The sequence below is a fragment of the Barbus barbus genome, assembly GCF_936440315.1.
Source record: "Barbus barbus genome assembly, chromosome: 20".
NCBI classification, from domain to species: Eukaryota; Metazoa; Chordata; class Actinopteri; order Cypriniformes; family Cyprinidae; genus Barbus; species Barbus barbus.
The window spans coordinates 19,311,287-19,333,475 of record NC_136748.1 but is presented as its reverse complement, the minus strand read 5'-3'; the positions used below and the strand labels follow the sequence as shown (position 1 = coordinate 19,333,475).

The 22,189-nt window shown below is 36.7% G+C and overlaps 1 protein-coding gene across 2 annotated transcripts in view; it reads left to right on the top strand.

Moving 5' to 3' along the window:
- The window catches only part of LOC306886592 (EH domain-binding protein 1-like), a 143,379-nt gene that overhangs the window by 24,074 nt on the left and 97,116 nt on the right, over positions 1-22,189 (top strand). For both annotated transcript variants that reach the window (XM_079443839.1, XM_079443838.1), the window contains exon 6: positions 19,469-19,650. In XM_079443839.1, the coding sequence (XP_079299965.1) occupies positions 19,469-19,650 (182 nt within the window). The remainder of the gene's footprint in view (positions 1-19,468; positions 19,651-22,189) is intronic.

Here is a 22,189-nt window from a genome sequence, read left to right as displayed (position 1 = left end):
TCGCTGCTTTCTCTCTCTTTTAGCAGGCCTCTGACTAGAGATCAGTAAACATCACAAGCTGTTCAGTGGTCTTGTCTGAGCTGTGTTTTGTGGTTTTCTTTGCTGCAGAAGAATATCATAAGCTAAAAATACATGTTTTTGTCTTTGTTCATCCATCTTCGCTTCCCTCCAGTTTCATTACACCTTTATTTCAATTACCCACTTTCACATGTTCAGAATGGCATATTAGTTAATTATACTACCGTTCAAAACGTTTGTGTGAGGGAGATTTTTTTTTTAACACTTTTATAATTAAGTGACAGTAAATTTCTTCTTGATTCATTACATGTTCGTTTGAACTTTCATCACGTTTATCAAAGAATCCTAAAAAAGTATACATGTCCACAAAAATATTAAGCAGCACAACTGTTTTCAGCTTTGAAACTAAGAAATGCTTCCTGAGCACCAAATCAGTATATTTCAGTGATTTCTGAAGGATCATGTGACACTGAAGACTGGAGTAAGGAAGATTCAGCCTTGCCATCACAGGAATAAATTACATTTAAAAATATATTAATATAATTATTATTTTTTTTTTTTTTAGATATTTTAAACTGTTTTACAGTATTTTTGATAAAAACAAATGCAACTTTGTTGAGCATAAGAGACTTAGAAAAACAAAAATGGTCTTACAGACGCAAAACTTTCAAATGGTTGGCTAAAATTTTTACAGTTGCAGAGTAGACTAATCTTTTTTTATTTCGTTGTTGTTTTAAACAGTTATGCTGTATATATTTTGCACTACACTAGTTTTCCATTCTTAACATGGCATCTGTCTATGTCTCTGGAGAGAGGCAGTTTGGATCCACAAACATGGGCAACGGTCCAGACAGGGCTGTCCTATCCATCTGTCTGCTCAGCAGACACATGCACAAACATCAACACACAATAGTAAACTCCCATCACAGGTCCGTTGTAAATTTCTCTGCTGGCAAGTGCTCGTTCATGTCTCTGTTCTCATGAGAGACCGATCAACTTTTACACACACTTGAGATGTCTTAATCAGCATATACACCCATTTCTGTATGTTCGATGACTATACTTGTGATATGAGATTAATAGATGAAATGGTATTCCTTTGTGTCTGGGTTATGTGCACGCAGTTGGGGAATGGTTGAGGGGAGAGTGAGAACACAAAGCATAAGATCTGAATTCCTCTTGTTTATACACACCTCACTAATAACAGACTGATCAAAGACATGCCTGTCATCTGACACCAGCATTGAGATGAGAAGAGATCCACGTACACCAGGTTCCCACAAACCTACTGAATTCCTCCTTCCACAAACATAAACACTCATCTCCCACAGACTCTCTCTTTCCTCGATCTCTGTCTCTCAAACCCAGACACATACACACTAACTTGCATTTTTGCAGTTTTTTTATTCTTTTTATTATTCAGTTGATACATGTTTGCCATATTTATTAATTTCAATCCATTTTACTCTGACATTTTAATTGATGATAATAGTACAAAATGATAGAAAATGTCAGACTGTCACAGACTAAACTGTAAACCAGATTTCAAGCATTTTGAAAAATGTTTGAGCAATTAATGGATAGTTACTCATATGCATCATTTTTCCCTTTTCTTCTTGAGCTTTGACAATCTAAAAAAACACACATTTTTGCTCCACACACTGGTTCATTCTGCCCTGTGCTCCTGCCTGCTGTGAGAATCTGTAAGGAAAACAGAAGAAAGAATGAGAGAGGGATAGAAAGAGAGGAGTATAAAGGTGGGAGAGGAGAAGAGAGCATTCCAAGAGAGACCGACATCAAAGCTCCTTGAGCTGCCCTATTTGGCACCACATTTCTGTGTGTTTTTGAGAGAGTGGCAGTATTTCCAGCCATTTCAGTCTTTATTCCTCATATCAGTCCTGTGTTCTGTTTAACTGTAGGTTTAAACCTGCAGTGTTGTGTCTGTAGTTTGTTTATGTGGTTTTGCATTTGTGGAAATTGTTGTTTTCTATTTTTCCCAACTGGAGTCATGCTACTTACCAAAATTGCAGACTAGCAAGAATGTAGTCTCATTCTGGACTTATCTATGAATTTTCCTATAAGGTGCATAATGGAAAAATAGATAATGGAAAAGCAGAGTTGTACAAGGAATATTCCAAAATTCTGTCATCATTTACTCTTTGAACTGTTGCTGTATGGAAAAATGAGTCCTCAAATTTTCATTTTGGAATAGAAAAATAATGTCAGAACTGTTATTTTTGGATGAGCTATCATTTCCTCCTCCAGCCACTAGAGGGCAGCATGTGATTGACTACAAATAGGTTTTGCTCACAAGTCTGGATTAGATGAAAGGCGGCCAAGATGGCGTCGTAGCAAGACAGGTTTGCTGGAGCCCTTAAAAACTTTGCTCAGATCCCGGGTTGTTTAAAACGGTTCATGTTCAGAACTAACTGGAAGATAGAGTTTATATTATGAGTTAAGTAGCCTCCTTTATCTTTTTTTCCGTTGCATTTTTTTGCTATTCGAGCTTTACTGAAGACGCTTTTGCCAGCTAGTTGCTAATAATAACCCACGTGCTTTTGCTATAAATTGCTGTGCTGACTTGCAATTATGGATGATAAAGAAGAAACTCTCTTTGCTATGCAAGGAGAACTCTAAACACTGAATTGGATGCAGTTGTTGGACAGTCTGAGTTCACGCTTTTACCCGATACACCTGAACCGAACCCTGTGGAAAAAAAGTAAACCGAGTTCCAACAGTCCTTCAGTGAGTGATGCCATGCTAATGAGATTCATGCAGAGAATGGAGGCCATGCACGAAGAAACTTTGCGCCGAATTCAAGGAGTTGAAAAAACGGTACTTGAAAACTCTATTAAACCGATAATCAGCTCCCTCCAATTCCACGGTGAACAGGTGAAGCATTTGAATGCTAAAACTGAGGAACTGGAAAAGAAAATCGTAAGATTAGAGAAAGACAACGTCGAGCTTCGTGATAAGTAACTTATAATGATCTGGATGCGTACAAGAGAAGATGGAATCTTCGCGTCGCTGGTATTCCGGAGAAAGCAGGAGAGAACGTAAAGCAGATGATCATCGACCTCTTCAGGTTTCCCCGAGCATCGCTGCAGATCTACCCCGTGGAGTTGACATCGCTCATAGGCTTCTTTTTTTTTGCTGCGGAAAGGTCCTCTCGTCGTATAATTGTCTTATTTTCGTCGCGGTCCCAGCGGGACAAAGTTTGGAGAGATGCCAAAACGTCCATCCTTCTCAGGGAAAAGAAGATCAAGATCTTCGAGGATCTTTCGCAGAAAGACAAGGATGCAAGATCTCTCCTGTGGCCGACGGTAGAGAAGGCGAGATGGGAAGGAAAGAGAGCTGGCTTTCACGGTCCATTTGCTGTGATAGAGGGTAAAAGAGTGACTGCTAAAGATGTAGCCAACACTTAACATGTTGGCAATGCTTATTCAACAAGCAACTGTTTCTGATTTAACTGTTTCTAAGTGATTAGCTTGATAAGTGTAAGTTTTTTTTATTTTTAATTTTTTTATATATATATACATATATATATATATATATATATATATATATATATATATATATATATATATATATATATATATATATATATATATATATATATATATATATATATATATATATATATATATATATATATATATATACTCGAGTTGTTTTTTATCTATTTATTTTATAATTTATATATATATATATATATATTTTTATACTTATATTTTTTTTATTGTTAATTATTTACTTTACTTTGGGCTCTTAAATCTTTATTCGAAAGCTGAAGTTTAAGCGTAGTCTTTGTTGTTCTCTGAACTTAAATCTGAACACCTTATTCCCGGTTGAGCTGTTGTTGTGGTTGTTGCTCTTTTTGGAGGATAGTGATTGAACGAGTGTACTCTTTTGGTTCACTCAAACTTTCTTTTCTATATTGTTCGTGGTTCATGTCATTGTCTTCAATATCCTTTAATGCCAGGGGCCTCAGGGATAGTGTCAAACGAAAAGCTCTTTTTTTGTTTGCTAAAAAACACAAATCTGATTTCTGTTTTCTTCAGGAATGTCATTCAACTATTGACGATTACAAATGGTGGAAATCTCAGTGGGGTAACGATATTTGGAGTTCACATGGCTCCGAACACTCAGCTGGTGTAAGCATTTTGAGAAACAAATTTGGGGGGGATATATTGGGGTCAGAATCGGATAGCTTAGGTCATTTTCATTTATTAGTAATTTCACTTAACCAACAAACTGTAATTCTCGGAAATATATATGGCTACAATAATTCTTTGTTTAATGAATTTTTTTAACAAATTAAATGAGAAGCTTCCATATTGGTCTAATAAATTTCCTAATGCATTTGTCATTCTAGGAGGAGACTTTAATGTGTCATTTAATAATTGTTTGGACAGATATGCTCCAAAAAGGACGGCTTGTTCTAGTCCTGCACTATTAGACCTAATAGATAAATTTGAATTGGTGGACAATTGGAGAGAGAGATTCCCTAACAATTTAGAGTTTACTTGGGCCAATAAATGTGGTTCAAGACAATCTCGTATTGATTATTGGCTTATATAAAAATGTATGTCAAATTTTGATCTGAATGTTGGCATTCAATGTACCCCATTGACCGACCACAAAACTATCTTTATTAATACCCCTTTAATGGCAGATTATGTAACAGGCCAATGCAGAGCTTCTTTGTGGAAACTTAACAGTTCACTGTTAGAATTATCAGATGTAAAGAATTGAATTAAAGAATTAATTGCTAGCTATTGGAAAGCAGTCACAATTCAAAATTCTTTTAGTACCAATTGGGAGCTTTTTAAGTTTGAGACAGGTGTTTATTTAAGAAAATTTGGAACACCTTTAGCCAAAAAAAGAAGGGTTCTTGAAGACAACCTAATCATTAAATTATCTCGGTCTAATAATTTTGATTGCATGTCTCTAGAGGAAAAATCTGAAATTGCAGATTTGCAAATGAAATTGTATGAGTTGTACTTATCAAAGGCTAGGGGTGCTTATATAAGATCCAGGAAAAAATGGCTCGAAGAGGGAGAACTCAATTCCGCATATTTTTTAAGGTAGAAAAGCGTAATTTTACCCTCTCAACAATTGAACAACTTTGTGTTGATGGCAAAATTGTTAAAAATCCAAAGGAAATAGCAAACTACAGTGCCAATTTTTATAAGAATCTTTATAGTTCAAGGTATTCAGAGCAGACAATGTCTAATTTCTAGACTCGGTTAATTATGTTAAGTTTATATCTGAAAGTGATAGATTTTTCTGTAATAGCATTGTTACTCCTGAGGAAGTACAACGAGCAATTAAGAGTTTGAAAAACAAGTCCCCAGGGTGTGATGGACTTACAGCTGAGCCGTACAAATTATTTGCTGATGAACTTACTCCCTTTTTAACTCAGGGTTTTAGAGAAAGGATTGAAAAAGAGGCTTTACCTCCTACATTGATGCAAGGTATCATAACTTTAATTCCTAAACCTAAGAAAGATCTTACCAATTTAGACAACTGGCGACCCATCACACTCCTTAACAATGACTATCAAATTTTCAAATAATATTTGTTAAAAGACTTAAAGATTGTTTGGATACTGTTATAGATGAGACTCAGTCTGGATTTATGAGGGACCAACATATAATGAATAATATTAGATTAGTTTTAGATTTATTGGATTATAGTGATTTGCTGGAACATAATAGTTTTATTCTTTTCCTGGATTTTTCTAAAGCTTTTGATTCATTTGAATACAAATTTATATTTAAATTAGTGGAAAAATTTGGTTTTGGTGAATATTTTTGTAAGGCGGTAAGAACTCTATATTACAACTGTAGTAGCACAATTAAATTAAAATATGGTACTTCTCCTAGATTTTACTTGTCACGTGGTATTAGGCAAGGGTGTCCATTATCCCCTTATTTATTTTTACTAGTTTCCCAGATATTTGTTTCTTATATTTCTAATAGTGGTCTTCATGGTATCTCTATTGCTGTCAAACAGATACTCATCAGTCAGCTGGCTGAGGATACCACTCTTTTTTTGCAAGATGCTAATCAAGTTTCTTTAGCATTAAAGTATATCCAGCAATTCTCCAAAGCATCAGGCGTGTTCGTGAACCTCTCAAAGTGTGAACTGATGTCCATCAAAGAATGTAATTTTGTAATATTCAAATCAAAGATCAAATATCTTATTTAGGTGTTATAACAAAAAATGAATTAGAAAGATGCTCCTTTAATTTTAATCCATTAATTGAGAGTACTCAGAAAAAACTGAATATGTGGTTCCAACATGATCTCTCATTGAAGGGAAGAATCTTACTAGCCAAAGCTGAAGGTTTGTCAAGGTTAACATATGCTGCTCTCTCTTTGAATGTTGACACTGCCATTCTTAAAAAAATTGATACAATGCTTCTCAACTTTGTTTGGTAGAATAAAACTCATTTTATTAGAAAATCTGTACTTATGAACACCATTGAGAAAGGGGGTATAAACTTTCTTTAAACTTTGTTTAAAACCACTTTAAACAACACCTTTAAAATAAATTGGATAAACTGTATCAATAAGCCCTCATCTATATGGAGTCTGATCCCTAATGTTGTTTTTTCCAAACTAGGTGGTTTAAGTTTCTTATTAATCTGTAACTATAACATCATGAAAATCCCTGTCAAATGATCTCTTTTTCATAGGCAAATGTTATTAGCTTTGGTCCCTCATTTTTAAACACAATTTTACACCTCACTCGTATCTATTCTGGAATAACAAGAATCTACTGTATAAACACAAATAATTTTTTTTTGAAAATTGGTTTAAAAATTTTATTATTTTTCTCAACCTTTCAATCAAAATGGTTCAATCTGTAATTACTGTGAGTTTTTAGCCAAGCATGGAATTCCTGTTAGTCTGAAAGAGTTTGCAATTGTTGCTGATGCAGTGCCACATGGAGGTCTCATGCCTTTCTTTTCCAATCTCAGTAGATCTTTGTAAAACATTTGTTGGAAAACAGTGCCTTTCGTCATCCAAGTCAAAAAAACAATAAGAAAATTAGAGTTTTGTTTCAGATGGAGTCTATTTCTGTGCCTTATGTAATCTCTTATTGGAATGGTTTAGTAAGTGATATTCCCTGGAAGAAAGTTTGCTCATTACCTCACAAATATTTAATTACTAACAAAATGAGAGAAATTGCATTTAAGTTGATTCATAGAATTTACCCGGATAAGTGCTCTCTTAAAAGACTTAAGAATGATATTAACACCAACTGTTCTTTCTGTTTAGAAAACAATGAAACGTCTTTACATTTATTCTGGAATTTCTCTTACACAACATCATTTTGGTGTGACATTCTTGACTTTATCAAATGTTATGTGAATCCTAATTTTGAGTTTACTTCTAGAAATGTCATTTTTGGCTTTCATGAATGTGAAAAAAAAGTGATGCTTATTTTATCAACCTTATTTTCCTTTTACACTGTCATTTTCTAAATGTAAACATTTTTTTTTACGATTCAAACTTGAAATGAAAAATTATTTTGAATCTATTGAGTTCTCTACGAACGTGAAAGCCATAAGAACAATGACTTTGTGGAAGGACTTGGCACTTCCTTTGGACTGAAGGACTGGGTGTCCCCGAGCGGTTGCGTTTTGACGATGACAGTTGTTGTTGTTTTCTTTTTTCTTTTTTCAGGCATTCAATAATAATAAAATAAAATAAAAAAAAGTCCTGGATTAGATACCAGGAATAAGAGGAAAGATGAAACAATGTGAAGTAAATGTAGGTCTATACATTTCAAGATAAAATAAGAAAGACACGTTTGTCAAAGCAGAATGAATTCTCTTCCTGTTGTTCAAACATTGATTGATCTTGCTTTTGCTTCTGCGCTATCGTTCCATCATACTTTTTTATTCTTTTCTTTCTCTTTCTCTCTCACTCTCTTTTTCTGATGATCTGCTGCCTTTTGTGGACTTCGTCCAAAACATTTAAAGTCATTTCCACATCAGTTCGCCTCTGCCCAGGGGTCCTCGCCACGGTTGCGTCTGCGTCAGGAGCACATTACGTGGGCTACTGGTCCTCACGCTGCCCCTGGTCCTGCACTTCTCTGGAGACCACACAGAATAATTCAGCCACCCAGCCAGGCATGCTGAGCAAAGCTGGTGTGGAGAATGAAATAGAAAAGTTTGTGTGTGTGTCTCTAGGGATTAATCTGAACTGAATGTAACTGGCTCTCAACTTTTATTGCTGCTTTGCTTAGTGTAATTTTGTCAGATTGGAGCCTCAGACACACATGGATTTCACTTTAATTGGGATATTAACCTATGCGCTCTTATAGAGGATTTATTTTATTCTATTTTTAGTGAATGTGTCATTTATAAAAGTGGAAGATGTCATTTATGATGGCCTTGGGAAGTGTTTTCAATGCATTTTCAACATTTAGGTTATTGTGTCTTCAACTAACAATTGCAAGTTTGCTAATCAACCTTAAGATTTTAACAGAAAAGTATGATTTTTTTCATACTTCAGTGTCACATGATCTTTCAGAAATCATTCTAATATGCTGATTTTTGTGCTCAAGAAACATTTCTCATGAATATCAGTGTAAAAACAAAACAGCATTTATTTGAAATAGATATCTTCTGTAACATAAGTGTCTTTACTGTCAGTTTTGGTCAATTTAATGCATCCTTGCTGCATATAAGTATTTATTTTAAAAAAATAAATCGTACTAACTGAAATGTAGTGTGAATATCAAACTGTGAGCCCCCCCCCCTTATTTTTGTACTAAAATTATGCTATATACTATATTTATGGCTGGTAAATGTTTTCAATTCACTCAGCATCAGCAGTTGTGAGTTCATTTCAGAGTCTGTGTGTGTGTTTGACAGTCAGATTAACAGGATTCTTAACAGGGTTGGAGATCAGATGTAAGGCAAGGTCACAGTCGACTCTAAGCCCACCTCACACACGTACACAAGCAAAGATATCTAAAACAGAAACACACTGTTTTTGCCCCTCTACTGTGAGATGGAAGCAGGAATAAACATGCACACGTGTGTGTGTGTTAATCTGTTTCTCAGTTCTGAGGTCACACTGCTGCACACAGACTCTCTCAGGACACTCTGTGTGTGTGTGTCTGCTGCATTTCTGTACTGCTTTGTTATTATTTGGGCTTAGAGCTGTAACATCAGATGAGCGCACACACTTTTCTTCAGTGTTTGTGTTTGTATGTCACTGGTCCTTCATTCTTTGTCCAGTTTTTTTCTTTCATTTTTTTTAAGACTGTTGTCCATCCATTCTCACCTGCCTGCCTTCACATTTCTTTTTATCTCCCTTCATTCTGCGACTGTCCCTCCCTCTCTATCTCTTTCCCCGCATCTCTGCCGTATTTATTTTTCTCTTTCTTCTTAAGATGGTGCCTGCTGATGGAGACAGATCTTAGTGGCTCTGAAAAATATTCCTCAAAGCCAAATATTTATCCACAAGCTTGATTTAGGTGTTCCCCCTCTCTCTTTCTCCAGATCGCTATCTCAGATTGCACTTTCAATACCATCCCCAAAGTGATATATTAACCTCGTAGTTATAGTCAGATACCAGTCAGATCATTAGTATCCTTAGATTCAATGATATCAACACTGTAAACATGATGCTAATGTGGTCTAAAACGTCTGATCTCTCTTTGCATACTTTCTCAAATGTAATCCACTCTTTTGGGGTTAAAGCACTGGAGTGTATAGAACATCTGCGAGTGACTCATGGCCGTTGAATGTTTCAGTCGATGCAGTTGAAAGTGTGATTTTTAAAGCGTTTTAATCCCCCTGTTTTTTTTGGGTTTTCAGCTACCATTACTTCGTCTGTTTTTGTTTTGTTTTGCTTTGCTAGTTTCGGTTTGTGAAAAACTGATGTCTAGCATGATAAAGCGAGTTAGAGCTGTGGAACAATCGCACTGTCGTTCGCCTTCAGAAACTCTTATAGAAAATGCAAACACACAACGTTCATCCAGTATCTTGTATGGACATCTGAAAACACAAAAATGGGATTAGTAAAATAAATAAAAAAACAGAAGGATAGAGAACTAGGCCTGTCACGAGAACTACTTTTTGTTGTTTGATATATTGCCCCTGAAATAATTGCAATACGCGATTTTATTGTCATTTTAAGACCATTTTATGCCATTTAATATATAATCCTAATATAACAGCATAATAATGCAAGAAGGCCTACACACTTTCAAATAACAAACTTTTAATTCTTAGGAATATTTAGATCATGGAAAAAATATTAGACACCTTAACAAACTTGAATAAATAGTAAAAAAAAAAAAAAAATTTCTAAGAAAAAGTGCAAAGTAGCAAGTAGAAAAAAGAAGAATGCACAAAGAACTTGTATGGAGATTTTTCCATCTACAGATTTTCCCCTTTTCTCTGTAAATTAAGGGGTGCACACTATTGCTGAAAAACACAATCACTGCTTGGAAGTCTGATGTCTGTGTGCACAAAGGCACAGATCCCTAAACAAGGCCATATCTGCAGATGAAACTTTAAATTTGAACTAGCCCCTCGTGACTACACAGCGTTATGTACGAGAAGCTGCAACAGACACCGGCGCAAGTGAAATCGAAAAAACATGGTGACATTAATTTTTATTTAAATATAATGGGCAATATATTGCATCACCAAAAATTATTGAGGTCATGTACAAATATTGTGCGATAAGTTGATTATATTGATTATTGAACCTGTAATCGTTCACATGAATTTGGGTATGAGTGAGTTGAATTTCTAATGGAATGGAAATATGCACAGCACACTAATTGTTCTTTTTGTCCATATGATATGGATTTTGGTATTTGTTTTGTAAGTTGCTCATCTGCTTTCAACATTGGTAAGAAATCTTTCTGGTGTCAAACCAGCATATTAGAATGATTTCTGAAAGATCATGTGACAATAAAAAATGGAGTAATGGCTGCTGAAAATTCAGCTTTGCCATCAAAGGCATAAATTATTTTTAAGATTTATAAAAATATAAAACAGTTACATTTTTACAGTTTTTACTGTATTTTTGTTCAAATAAATGCAGCCTTGGTGAACAGAAGATGTAATAAAAACCTTGCATATAAAAAACATATGCAAGAAAAGAAAGGAGGGATGGCGTCTGTTTAATTAACTGTCTGTTTGAGCATAATTTGATTCAGGCAGGTACTCTGTAAAGTATCTTCTGTTACTTAAACTCTTTTAAATCCATAGACTCTGTGTGATGGATTAAACCTATTATGTCAGTCTTAAACGGCTTAAAACTCAAGAGCCAACACCGATACGACCCTCAAAGCCTGTGGGACGGCACTGCCATAGAACCTGCTTTACGACAGCATGACAGAAGATCTTTCAGCAGCTCTGATCCTGAGATTCCCTCAGACTCAGAGCACTCGCAGATTGATTATTGAAGAGTCTGAATGTTGTGTGTTGAACAAAACCAAAGTCGCTTTTAGTCAATTCACTCTGCAATGCATATTGCGATTTTATTTATTTATTTATTTTTTTCTCCCATCCATTTTTCATCTCTTAACCTGACAGTGAGACAGTGAGCTTAGCTGGTCATGATAAACCTGTTGTAGAATTTAACTGTCACTGGCTGTAGTGTTGTGGCTGTTGACCCTCTGGCACTTACACACACATCTATAATTCCCCTTATCGGCTCTAAAATAGTGGTATCCGGTGGATAGTTCATGGACTAAAGTCTGCAAGCGCTGCACATAATATAACAGATTATGATGGATTTCTTCTGTCAAACAGGGTAACTGTCCGCTGTCTCAGAAGGCACACACACTCTCAGCGTTTTTCTATCCAGTACTGATAACTTTATACCAGTGATGGACTCACTGAGCATTAATTTAAGTTAGTGCTGTCAGTATAATTGTAGCTCTGTGTGTGTGTGTGTGTGTGTGTGGTCATGTGAGGTGGAAACTGATGAGCTGGCTCCTTTAAAAATGGGCTGTTGGGTGTTAATCCAATAAATATGTCTCTCTGGTGTGTGTATGTGTGCTTACCTGCCTCTAGTGTACATTGTGTGTGTGCTGGAATGCTGCAGTGTTGGAGGTGTTTACAGAACAGTATTTTTTTTGGCCCACACCCACAGTTGATAACTGAGAGGATGGAAGAGGGATGGACAGAGCAAAAAAATAAAATAAATTGGAACAGGCATTGTGACTTTAAAATGTGGCCATTTTATTTTTACTCATTATTACTTTATTGTATCATTATTGGTCACACTTGATTTTAAGGCCCAGTCCTCACAATTAACTAACTATTAAAGTGATAGTTCACCCAAAAACGAAAATTCTATCATTAATTACTTACCATTATGTTGTTCCAAACCCGTAAAACCTTTGTACATCTTCGAAACACAAATTAAGATATTTTGATGAAATCCGAGAGCTCTCTGACACTCCATAGACAGCAAGGGTCCTACCACGGTCATAAGTACTAATTATAAGTGATAATAAACAGCCAATATGCTAGTAATATGCATGCTATTAAGTAACTAGCTAATAGTGAGAATTGGTCCCTATACTAGAATCAGAATCAGAATGAGCTTTATTGGCCAAGTATGTTTACACATACAAGGAATTTATTGTAGTGACAGAAGCTCCACAGTGCAACAGAAAGACAGCAACAGGACAGGACACAGATAATAAAAGAATAACAACAATTAATCAAAAGGCAATGTACAAAGCAGCAAAAACACAATATATAATATAGGCAACTATGTATGTACAGGTCAAGTATGTGCAAATTAGAAATGAGAAAATAAAAATAGAATAAGTGAGTGTGGTGAATGGATAGTGTATTATAGTTGTGTGCTCCACGTTTATTGTTGAGTGTTCATGAGATGGATTGCCTGAGGGAATAAACTGTTCCTGTGTCTGGTCGTTCTGGTGCACAGAGCTCTGTAGCGTCGACCAGACGGTAGCAGTTCAAAGAGGGAGTGTGCTGGGTGTGAGGGGTCCAGAGTGATTTTACCAGCCCTTTTGCTCACTCTGGATAAGTACAGTTCTTGGAGAGTGGGGAGGGTTGTACCAATGATTCGCTCAGCAGTCCGGACTACCCTCCGTAGTCTTCTGAGGTCAGATTTGGTAGCTGAGCTGAACCAGACAGTTATTGAGGTGCAGAGGATGGATTCAATGATGGCGGAGTAGAACTGTTTCAGCAAGTCCTGTGGCAGGTTGAACTTCCTCAGCTGGCGAAGAAAGTACAATCTCTGCTGGGCCTTCCTGACAATGGAGTCTATGTGAATATCCCACTTCAGGTCCTGGGAGATGGTGGTGCCCAGGAATCTGAATGACTCCACTGCGGTCACAGTGCTGTTCATTATGGTGAGTGGGGGGAGAGCAGGGGGGTTTCTCCTGAAGTCCACTATCATCTCCACAGTTTTGAGCGTGTTAAGCTCCAGGTTGTTAAGACTGCACCAGACAGCCAGCTCCTTAACCTCCTGTCTGTAAGCAGACTCGTCACCGTCCTGGATGAGGCCGATCAGTGTGGTGTCGTCTGCAAACTTCAGGAGCTTGACAGAGGGGTCTTTAGAGGTACAGTCGTTGGTGTAGAGGGAGAAGAGCAGTGGGGAGAGTACACAGCCCTTAGGAGCTCCAGTGCTGATGGTTCGAGTGCTGGACTAAAGTGTTACCTTATCATTATATTGCTTTTTATAATACTTAATTATTTTACTTATCCTTAATCCTAAATCTCCTTTAATTGCTTATTTACTCAGTTTGCTTCATTTTTACTTTTCTGTTTGCAACTGTCTTTACACTTTTGCTTTGCAAATACAAATGTAATATTGTTATGCCAATAAAACACAGAGAGAGTGTGTTTTTTTTTGTATGAAAACTTCACACACTTTTTTTTTAACCTCTTAAGTTGAGTTTTCCGATCTTTCATGGGCCGGGTGTATGTGATGTTTAAGAGTTATTTTGGCAGCGGATGCTTGTCCTTCATCGGAGAGCCTATAAGAGACTGTAGGTCACAGGCTGTTGTCTATTGATATTGTTTTGTGCATTCATAGGCACCAGGCGGTGTCCCAGCGTGGGTATGCTGCGGAAACAACATCTCCAGTATTTGAGCACAGCTTTTTGTGATTTCACTCTCTCTCTGTCTCTCTCTGAAGGTATTAAGCTGGCATCTTCTTTTCCTCTCTTTTATAATAGGTTGGTATTGTTTTGGGCTCTATTATTATTTTGGTGGCTGGTATTATTTTTGATTTCCATAAGTCTTGGTCTGTTGGCTCTGCTGGTCTTTTATGTTCAGCTGGAACAATGGCAATCCCCCAGCCACCGGCCTTACCCTCAATAACAATTCCCACAAATAATGACACTACCCCTAATCTGTGTGTGTGTGAGTGCCACTCAATGACAGTTTGGGGAAATCACATTTGAATCACAACAGATGAGTGATGACAGACAGAAATAGGCCTTGGGTGATGCCAACTGAAAATGTGTCATCCATCCTCTCCCTCTTTGTCTCTTCCTTTATGTATTTATATTCGGCTCTGCGTTCATGCAGAAACTCGCAACTGGCATTTATTGATGGAAAAGCCTATTGTGGCCCATTTCTTTGACAAACACCGTCAATGTTGATACATAATTTTTTTATAGAGCTACATTTCTGATCCCCTCAGGGATCATCTCGGGTTGGGAACCAAGAACCGGTTCTGTGAGCCAATATTTGGAAATGAAACAGTCAAAAAAACTAAACAAATTCTGACTTGAATCGGAATCAGAAGACACCCTTTTTTAACTTGGCATCACTCTTTCTTCTCGTCCTCTGCCTCTGCTCTGTGTGTGTGTGTGTGTGTGTATGTTGGTAAGGAAACCCCACAGCCCTGACCCACACCCCCCATACTGGCACCAGCTGTGGATCAATACTGGGACAGCTGGGACTGCCACCCGCCTAAACACTACACACATACACACCCTAAAGTGGATGAAGCTCCTGGTCGCACCCCTTTCTTCCTCGGGCTTTCTGGAAATGTCAGTCAAAGGAAGTTTGAGGTTCACTTTAGGTGTGAGAGCCTGCAGGAGTTTGGTGGTGTTCTCTGACAGGGACACACAAATACACAACACGCACTCATACATGCAGATGGTAAATCTTGAATATAGTCGTCATTTGAAGTATTATGGCTGTTATCCTCTCAGTCATGGTGTTTGATTATCACTGTGTTAACAAAACAAACATTTAAGCACAGGTCAATGGCAAACATGTCCATGATACACTGGGAAAACTGTAGACAACCCAAACATGCCACGGCACAATGGACATCATCCAGAGTAATGTTTCTAATCGCTTATTACTGTAGAATATCTTGTTTTACAGTTAATAGTGTTGTATTTTCAGAAAATGCCAAACATGCCAACTGGAGTTGGGCAAAAAACATTTTCACTGTTGTAAATAGTTGCATTGTGTATATATAATTTCTATAGGCTTGCCATTTTGAATTTGTGTACAGAATTGCCACATAGACATTGAACTGCACATATAGTATGCAGCAGTGTTTTAGTATGATTTCTATACTGTCAGAGTATAGTATTATACTATTTATTAATATTTAGAATTAGCTTTATATTTTTATATTTTCATTTTAATTTGTTTAGAGTAAGTTTATTTGATTTTGTCAGTTTTATTAGTTTTTAATATTTCTGTTTAGCTTTATTTAAAAATATTGTTTTATTAATTTTAGTACTAATATTACTTACTAATATATTTTACTTATAGCCAAGGCAATATAATTTCCTAAATTAAGTTTACATTTTGTATCTAGTCTTTAATCTTATTTAGGTTTCATTTCAGTTACTGAGAATGATTAATACTAGTTTAGTTTTGGCTAACAATAATTAATAGTTACCTAACTTTAGTTAACTAATACAGTGTTTGTATGTTTTCTTTAACTTGATACAATTGCACAATGCTAATAATGTAATCAGCAAAACGCTTTCTGACATTTTGGTTTAAATGTCTCTGCTTTGGGATATTTTGCAGGATATACACAAAACGTTAATACAACTATGTAATCCACACTATGTAGTCAAAATTCACTAAAAATCAAAAATGTTTATTATTCATTGATGAGACTGCTGGCATATGTTGATAGTCTCAAATGACCAAATGTTAATATTTTAGTCTGATATTAATTAGAAAAAATGTTGTTCTCTTGGACACATTGATTTATTTTAAATATATATCTGCTCACTGATGTTTAATGCATTTTCAGCTTTTAAATGCCGCAGTTTGACACTCTTCTCTCAGAAAGAGGAGAGTCTATGTTGGTGTGTGTGTGTGTGTGTGTGTGTGTGTGTGTGTGTGTGTGTGTGTGTGTGTGTGTGTAGGGTGATATGCTCCTTAAGGGAGCAGCAGGGGGCAGCAGTCAGCCACCCTGGCACCTTCATCTCCCCTCTCCGCCAGGTATTTAGCAATTCTGTGGGTACAATAGCTGCGTATTGATAGTCATATCCCTGTGATAAATTAAAAGTGTCTTATTGTCTCTTTTCATATTACACATTGTCATAACCCTGGACGGTAATCTGGGGTTCTGATTGACACCGGCAGCCAGGGAAAAGAACACCCTCATTGTTTGCGCTCGTCAAATCTGTTAAAACTAATTCTTCCCCGCATATTTGCATATTCTTAAGTATTTTTTCGAAGGACTAAATCCTTCTTAAGTGTTTGATGCATTTTGAAATTCATTCATAAAGGACCTACATGCACTATTAGCTCGGTATAATGCCAGTGCATAATCTCAGCGATAAGACACGCTTTGGAGCGCTGGATTCTTCAGGGATGACATGCTGTATTTCCGACCGATTCAACAGGGGCTCAAATGTCAACACAAATGTCAAGTGGCTTCGTCGGTGAGCGGTTTTGAATCTTAGACGCAGGTTTTTTTCTCTCTTTTATCGTTTTCATTTACTGAAGGAGTCGCAGAGGACCATCTCCCGTCCCAGCTGGAGTGGGGGATTGTTGGTAATTTGTCTGGGTGTGAGATTGGCAGGCGGCACTGTTGTTTTGATCGGGTCAGCGCTCGGGTGTTTTACGTCTCTGTCTGTGTTTCAGTCGCCGGCATGTGGGGTGTTCTTCGTCGGTGCCGTTCGGTCAGATTAATGATCTTCAGCCAACCAGAAGAAGGGTTAGTGCACGCTGCCCTTGTGTCCTGTATATGGAGCTGTATTGAGGCATTTCTGAGGCAAAAATAGTCACTCTTCAGCTCTCTGCGTCTCAATCTTCCTGAGACTGCTCTGATAAGGGCTCCTCTTTACCTAGGGGTTCACTGATACATGCAAACACACTCGTGCGCCTGCGAGCGAGATTTCTATCTGGAGATCTATATGTAGTCGCTCCACATATGCGCACAGGCAGGCTCTTTGAGAGGTTATACACGGGGCCTTCATTTCTCTCTCTGCTCATTTTTGTTTTGGATTACTCTGCGCAAGATAAATGTGAAGAGAGCATAAAAGACAGAAAAATAGGCCTGTATGGCCTATATCTTACCCATAGAGAAAGCTTGAAATGAAAAGTGCTTGCTGAAAAGAAGGCCAAATAATGGCTTACAGAGTGTAAATATAGAGTGTAAATGTGTAACAATGAACATGAGACGGAGAAAAAAAGAACTAATTTGACCATTACATTTCTTGTTGGAGTCTTTTCCAGTGTTCAAACTTTCAATTTAGGTGAATTGATTCTTTAACCAGTTTATGACTCTGATTCAGTGAATTGTCATCGTCACTCAAATATGTTTATGAAAGAATGCTCTATATTAAACATTTATGTATGTACTAATTAAATGATTCAATTATGAAAATGAATTAATTGATAGATTAAAATAAACAAAATTATATAATTATAACAAATTATTAGTTTTCTAAATAGATTAAAAGTTTTCTCTTTCTGTTTATTAATTTTTATTTAGATGTTAACATGTAAGTGTATTAGTGCCAAGTGATTTAGTAACAATTTGTTGATTTAATATTTTATTAATAGGTATTAATGTATGTGAAGTTGACTGGGAAACTGGTGATCTTTAACCTTTACAGTATGTTACTACTTGCATTAATCATTAAATCTACTGGCTGTTTGGTTAAAATATTCCTCTAAATAAAAAAATCATTTAAGCCTTATTACAGCGCACACACACACACACACACATATATATATATATATATATATATATATATATATATATATATATATATATATATATATATATATATATATATATATATATATATATATATATATAGATAAATATTGAGAATCATCAAAGGGCTGAAGAGAAGAATATTGACACATCTTTCTTTATTTATATTTTTCTGTATTGCCTATCCCTGCACTGTGGCCTGTGTGATGGTGTCAAAACATGTTTCACAGGTTGAGCATGATACTTTCATCCGGGAGGAAATTGCTGATACTTAGTCAGCAAGCTGAGAAAATGCCTCAAGAACAAACAATAAACGTGATGATATTTATTTGGCTTTGTTAAATAAGAGGAGGCAGGTCAGGAAATGTCTCCAACTTTGTTTCCGACCTATCTGGCAAATGGATAGTGTGCAGGTGGGCCAGTGTTTTGTTTTGTTCCGTTTTTCTTAGATGTTGTCGCCCTAAAGTCATTTTGGCACATGGCTGGTGTCAAACCCTTTTCCTCTTGTACTTTTTTTGAAACCATTATTATTATTATTATTTTAAAACACAGTCTGATTCCATAACCCGAGACATCAGAATTGATGTTTACTGGACTTCACTAACCATAAACAAATCCAATGAATTGGAGAGCAGAATCAGGGCCAGTTCTGCTTTCCTTTCTAATCCCTTTTTAGAATAATCCGGTCCCTTTACATACAGGGGGCGCTATGACCATTATGACTGGGTATGTTTAATCTGCTGTTTTTAGAGGTGATGAACTAATACCGACTTTGGTTATTTAAATGATTTAGGCAAATGAATGCCTTTTAGTTTCTAGGTGACCTTTTCTTTGTAAGAAAAGTTGTTGACATGATGTTCAGCGTCACTCTATTTGCTCTCATTTTTATCATTCTGTTCAGAGTTTATACTCCATTGAGACAGTCTATATAAACTTGTATGCACATGTTCCAGGAGTGCCGGTTTCCCCGGTGTGTGTGTGGGCTTTGTACATGTTAAAACAGGTGATGATTTTACTCATAAGTACGAGGATTAGTAACATTAATTCATTCTTTTTGATAGTTTTTTTCTTTTCTTAGTAAAGCGCATTTTGTTATATGCAAATTCTTGGAGTTTGAAACTGTTAAAAACATTGATGTCAGTTTTGTCTTCTTTTTTTTTTGTATTGTGTTGTTAGCAATTGTAGTAAATGTATTTAATTATTTATTTTTTCAGCTTAAGAAGTATTTAAGCATCTCTCTGTTTTTTGTGTGTGTGTTAATTTAGGAATCTCCGTCGGGTCGTCGGAAAGCGCTGGCCACCAGCTGCATTAACATGAAGCAGTACGCAAGTGCCATGCCCACACAGACAGACGTCAAGCTCAAGTTCAAGCCGTTGTCCAAGAAAGTGGTTTCAGCAACACTGCAGTTCTCCCTGTCCTGCATCTTTCTACGAGAGGGCAAAGCCACGTAAGAGCAGCCCACTGCACCATCTAAAACCAGCTAATTACACCCACCCTGAAGGAATGCTGCCACTTCAAATTACGCGGCTCTTCCTTTTCTCTTTGTGCATTTTTATTTTATTTTTGCCTCAGTGACAGGGAGTGACAATACCTGACATTCCCAGCATTCTTTTCCCTGGATCTCTCCCCCTCTCATCCCTTCCTCTCCCGCTATGATTTCATCCTGTCTTCATATGCACCCCAGTGAGGTTGTTCTCTCTTTTCCTCTCTGGAATGTTCTTGCCAGTGTGGGAATTAGAGGCCTTTTACACATTCATATATGCTCATTCGTCCTGCCAATTGATCTGAATGGGTATAATTAATTTAGTATTTGGCTAAATAATATAAGAGCTTTATTTTTGATATATAAAGTATTTATTTTATTGAAGAACTTTACAAAAATGACTATTTTCCCCACAAAATCATGATATTTAAGATTTTGACAGGTAGAGTTTCATAGAGAAAGCCTGATACTATTCATTTAGTACAAATGTTCACTTGACTAGTACGAATATTCATACTTCTGTACTAGGAGTATGCAAAAAGTAATATGTCCTTTGAGTAGTATAGCTAAAGGGGCGGTCACACTGCACTTTTTGTTTCCCTTTACTTCCATTCATATGCATGTGAATGCGTTAGACTGGAAACGCAAGCTCGTGCGAAAAGTTTCGCATTTTGCTGCGTTCCTAAATTTAGGCGTAAACTCTGACCTGCGTATTCGTATCACGTGAAACCGTGTGACCAACAGTTGATCGATACCTCAAAGCATGACCTCATAATGGAATTAAACAAGCATAAATTTACAACTGCAGTGCTGCAAGAAAGTGGAGTAGATTGTTTGTTAGTTTTTACATTTTAGATGTATGTTATGTTACGTGTTGAATTCTAAAAAGTTTTTAAAAAGACCTCATATCACGACTGTTGCAGCGTACAAAGAAATTTTGCACGCTCAAAGTCTAGTGTGACTGTGGCTTAAATACTCAGATTGTTTGTAGGTGTGCTTCAAATGGACGCATTACTAGCCATTGAGGCTAATGACTAATGTAGTAGGTCACATGGCCAACATGCCAGATGTAGTATGGAGCGGTAGTGCTCATACTACAGAGTGTTCATGCTTAAAGAACATACTTGATTAAAACATCAGAGGGTTAATGGTTAAAAAGTTCTTTATCACATTCAGAATATACTAATGGTGGAATCACATTTACTGTTGTTTGGCAAACGTGAACTCCAGTCATTTCTATAGGAATTCACATGATTGTGGAATTTCAAGTTGGCCCGCATAGACTACCAAAAACCTGCTTTGTTTGAAAGTGACTGTGTGAGCTGTGCTTCATACATCGCTTTGCTGTTGACAAAAAAGAGCCTTTTTTGACCATGATATCTTGGTGACATTTGCAAAACTTTAGTACTTAACTCTTTTTTTATTTTTTTATTTTTTCTTAGATGCAATCCAAGATGCAATATGATTCTGCAATTGACACATTGGGTGATCTTCTATTAGTTTGTCATTAAAATGCAGTTCATTGGTCAGAAGAAATTGTGGCAATCAAATTTCTATTACGATTTATATCTATTATTATAGAAAAATAGAATATTGAATTTTTGAATGTTATTCTGTTATTTCTGTTCTCTTTGCTTGCCAGAATGCTAATTTTGTACCTGGGTACTGTTCAGAAAATATCAGGAAATACACATTTAAGACTGTACTTCACATTCTCCTGGCATGCACTAAAAGAAATCAAATCCTGTTGCCCCTGACGTGGGCTGTTGCTTTTTGACATGCGCGTCACAACAATCAGAAGTCAGATGGAATATTTCCAGCCACTGGCCCTGAGAGTGTAAATATCTTTCCTTCATTCGTCTCGCAATATCCACGTTTGCTTCTTTTTTTCCCTTTCTGATCTCTGCCTGCCTCTAAATAAAGGAAGCAAGAAGTGTGTATGAGTGTATGTGATTTCATCGTTGTGCTATACGAGATATGTGTGTTTGTGTGGCTTTTGTGGCGTGTGTGTGACAGAGGTTACACGGTGGAAGTGTAACCGCTCTTAACCCATGGGAATGATGTCAGCAGCACACAAATAAACCCCATTACATAAGTTCAAATAAGCTCCATACCTGCCAAAGAAAGACTGCACCGCATTCATAAAGAAGTGTGCGATAGACAGAGAGAAGAAGACGGGGACATTGGGAGGGAGAGAGGGAGTTAATCCTGGAGCGTTATCTCGCCGTGCTTGTGTATGCCCTGGCTGGAATGCATGTCCGTATTGCACTGCCTCTTATGAGCATGACCATGAAGGGCATTTCGTTTACGCGTTCATCTTTCGCTCGCTCTGTGTCAACCTGGCTTTCTTCTCTTTTTCCGTCCATCTCCTTCAGTGTAACAAAATGCTTTTTACACAGAAGCACAGTGAATGAAAGGCCATATTCAAGCTTTACTAACAGTTGTCAGTAAACATTCAAATCTCGGGAAGATGTTATCAGACATTCTCAATTTTACTTTATTT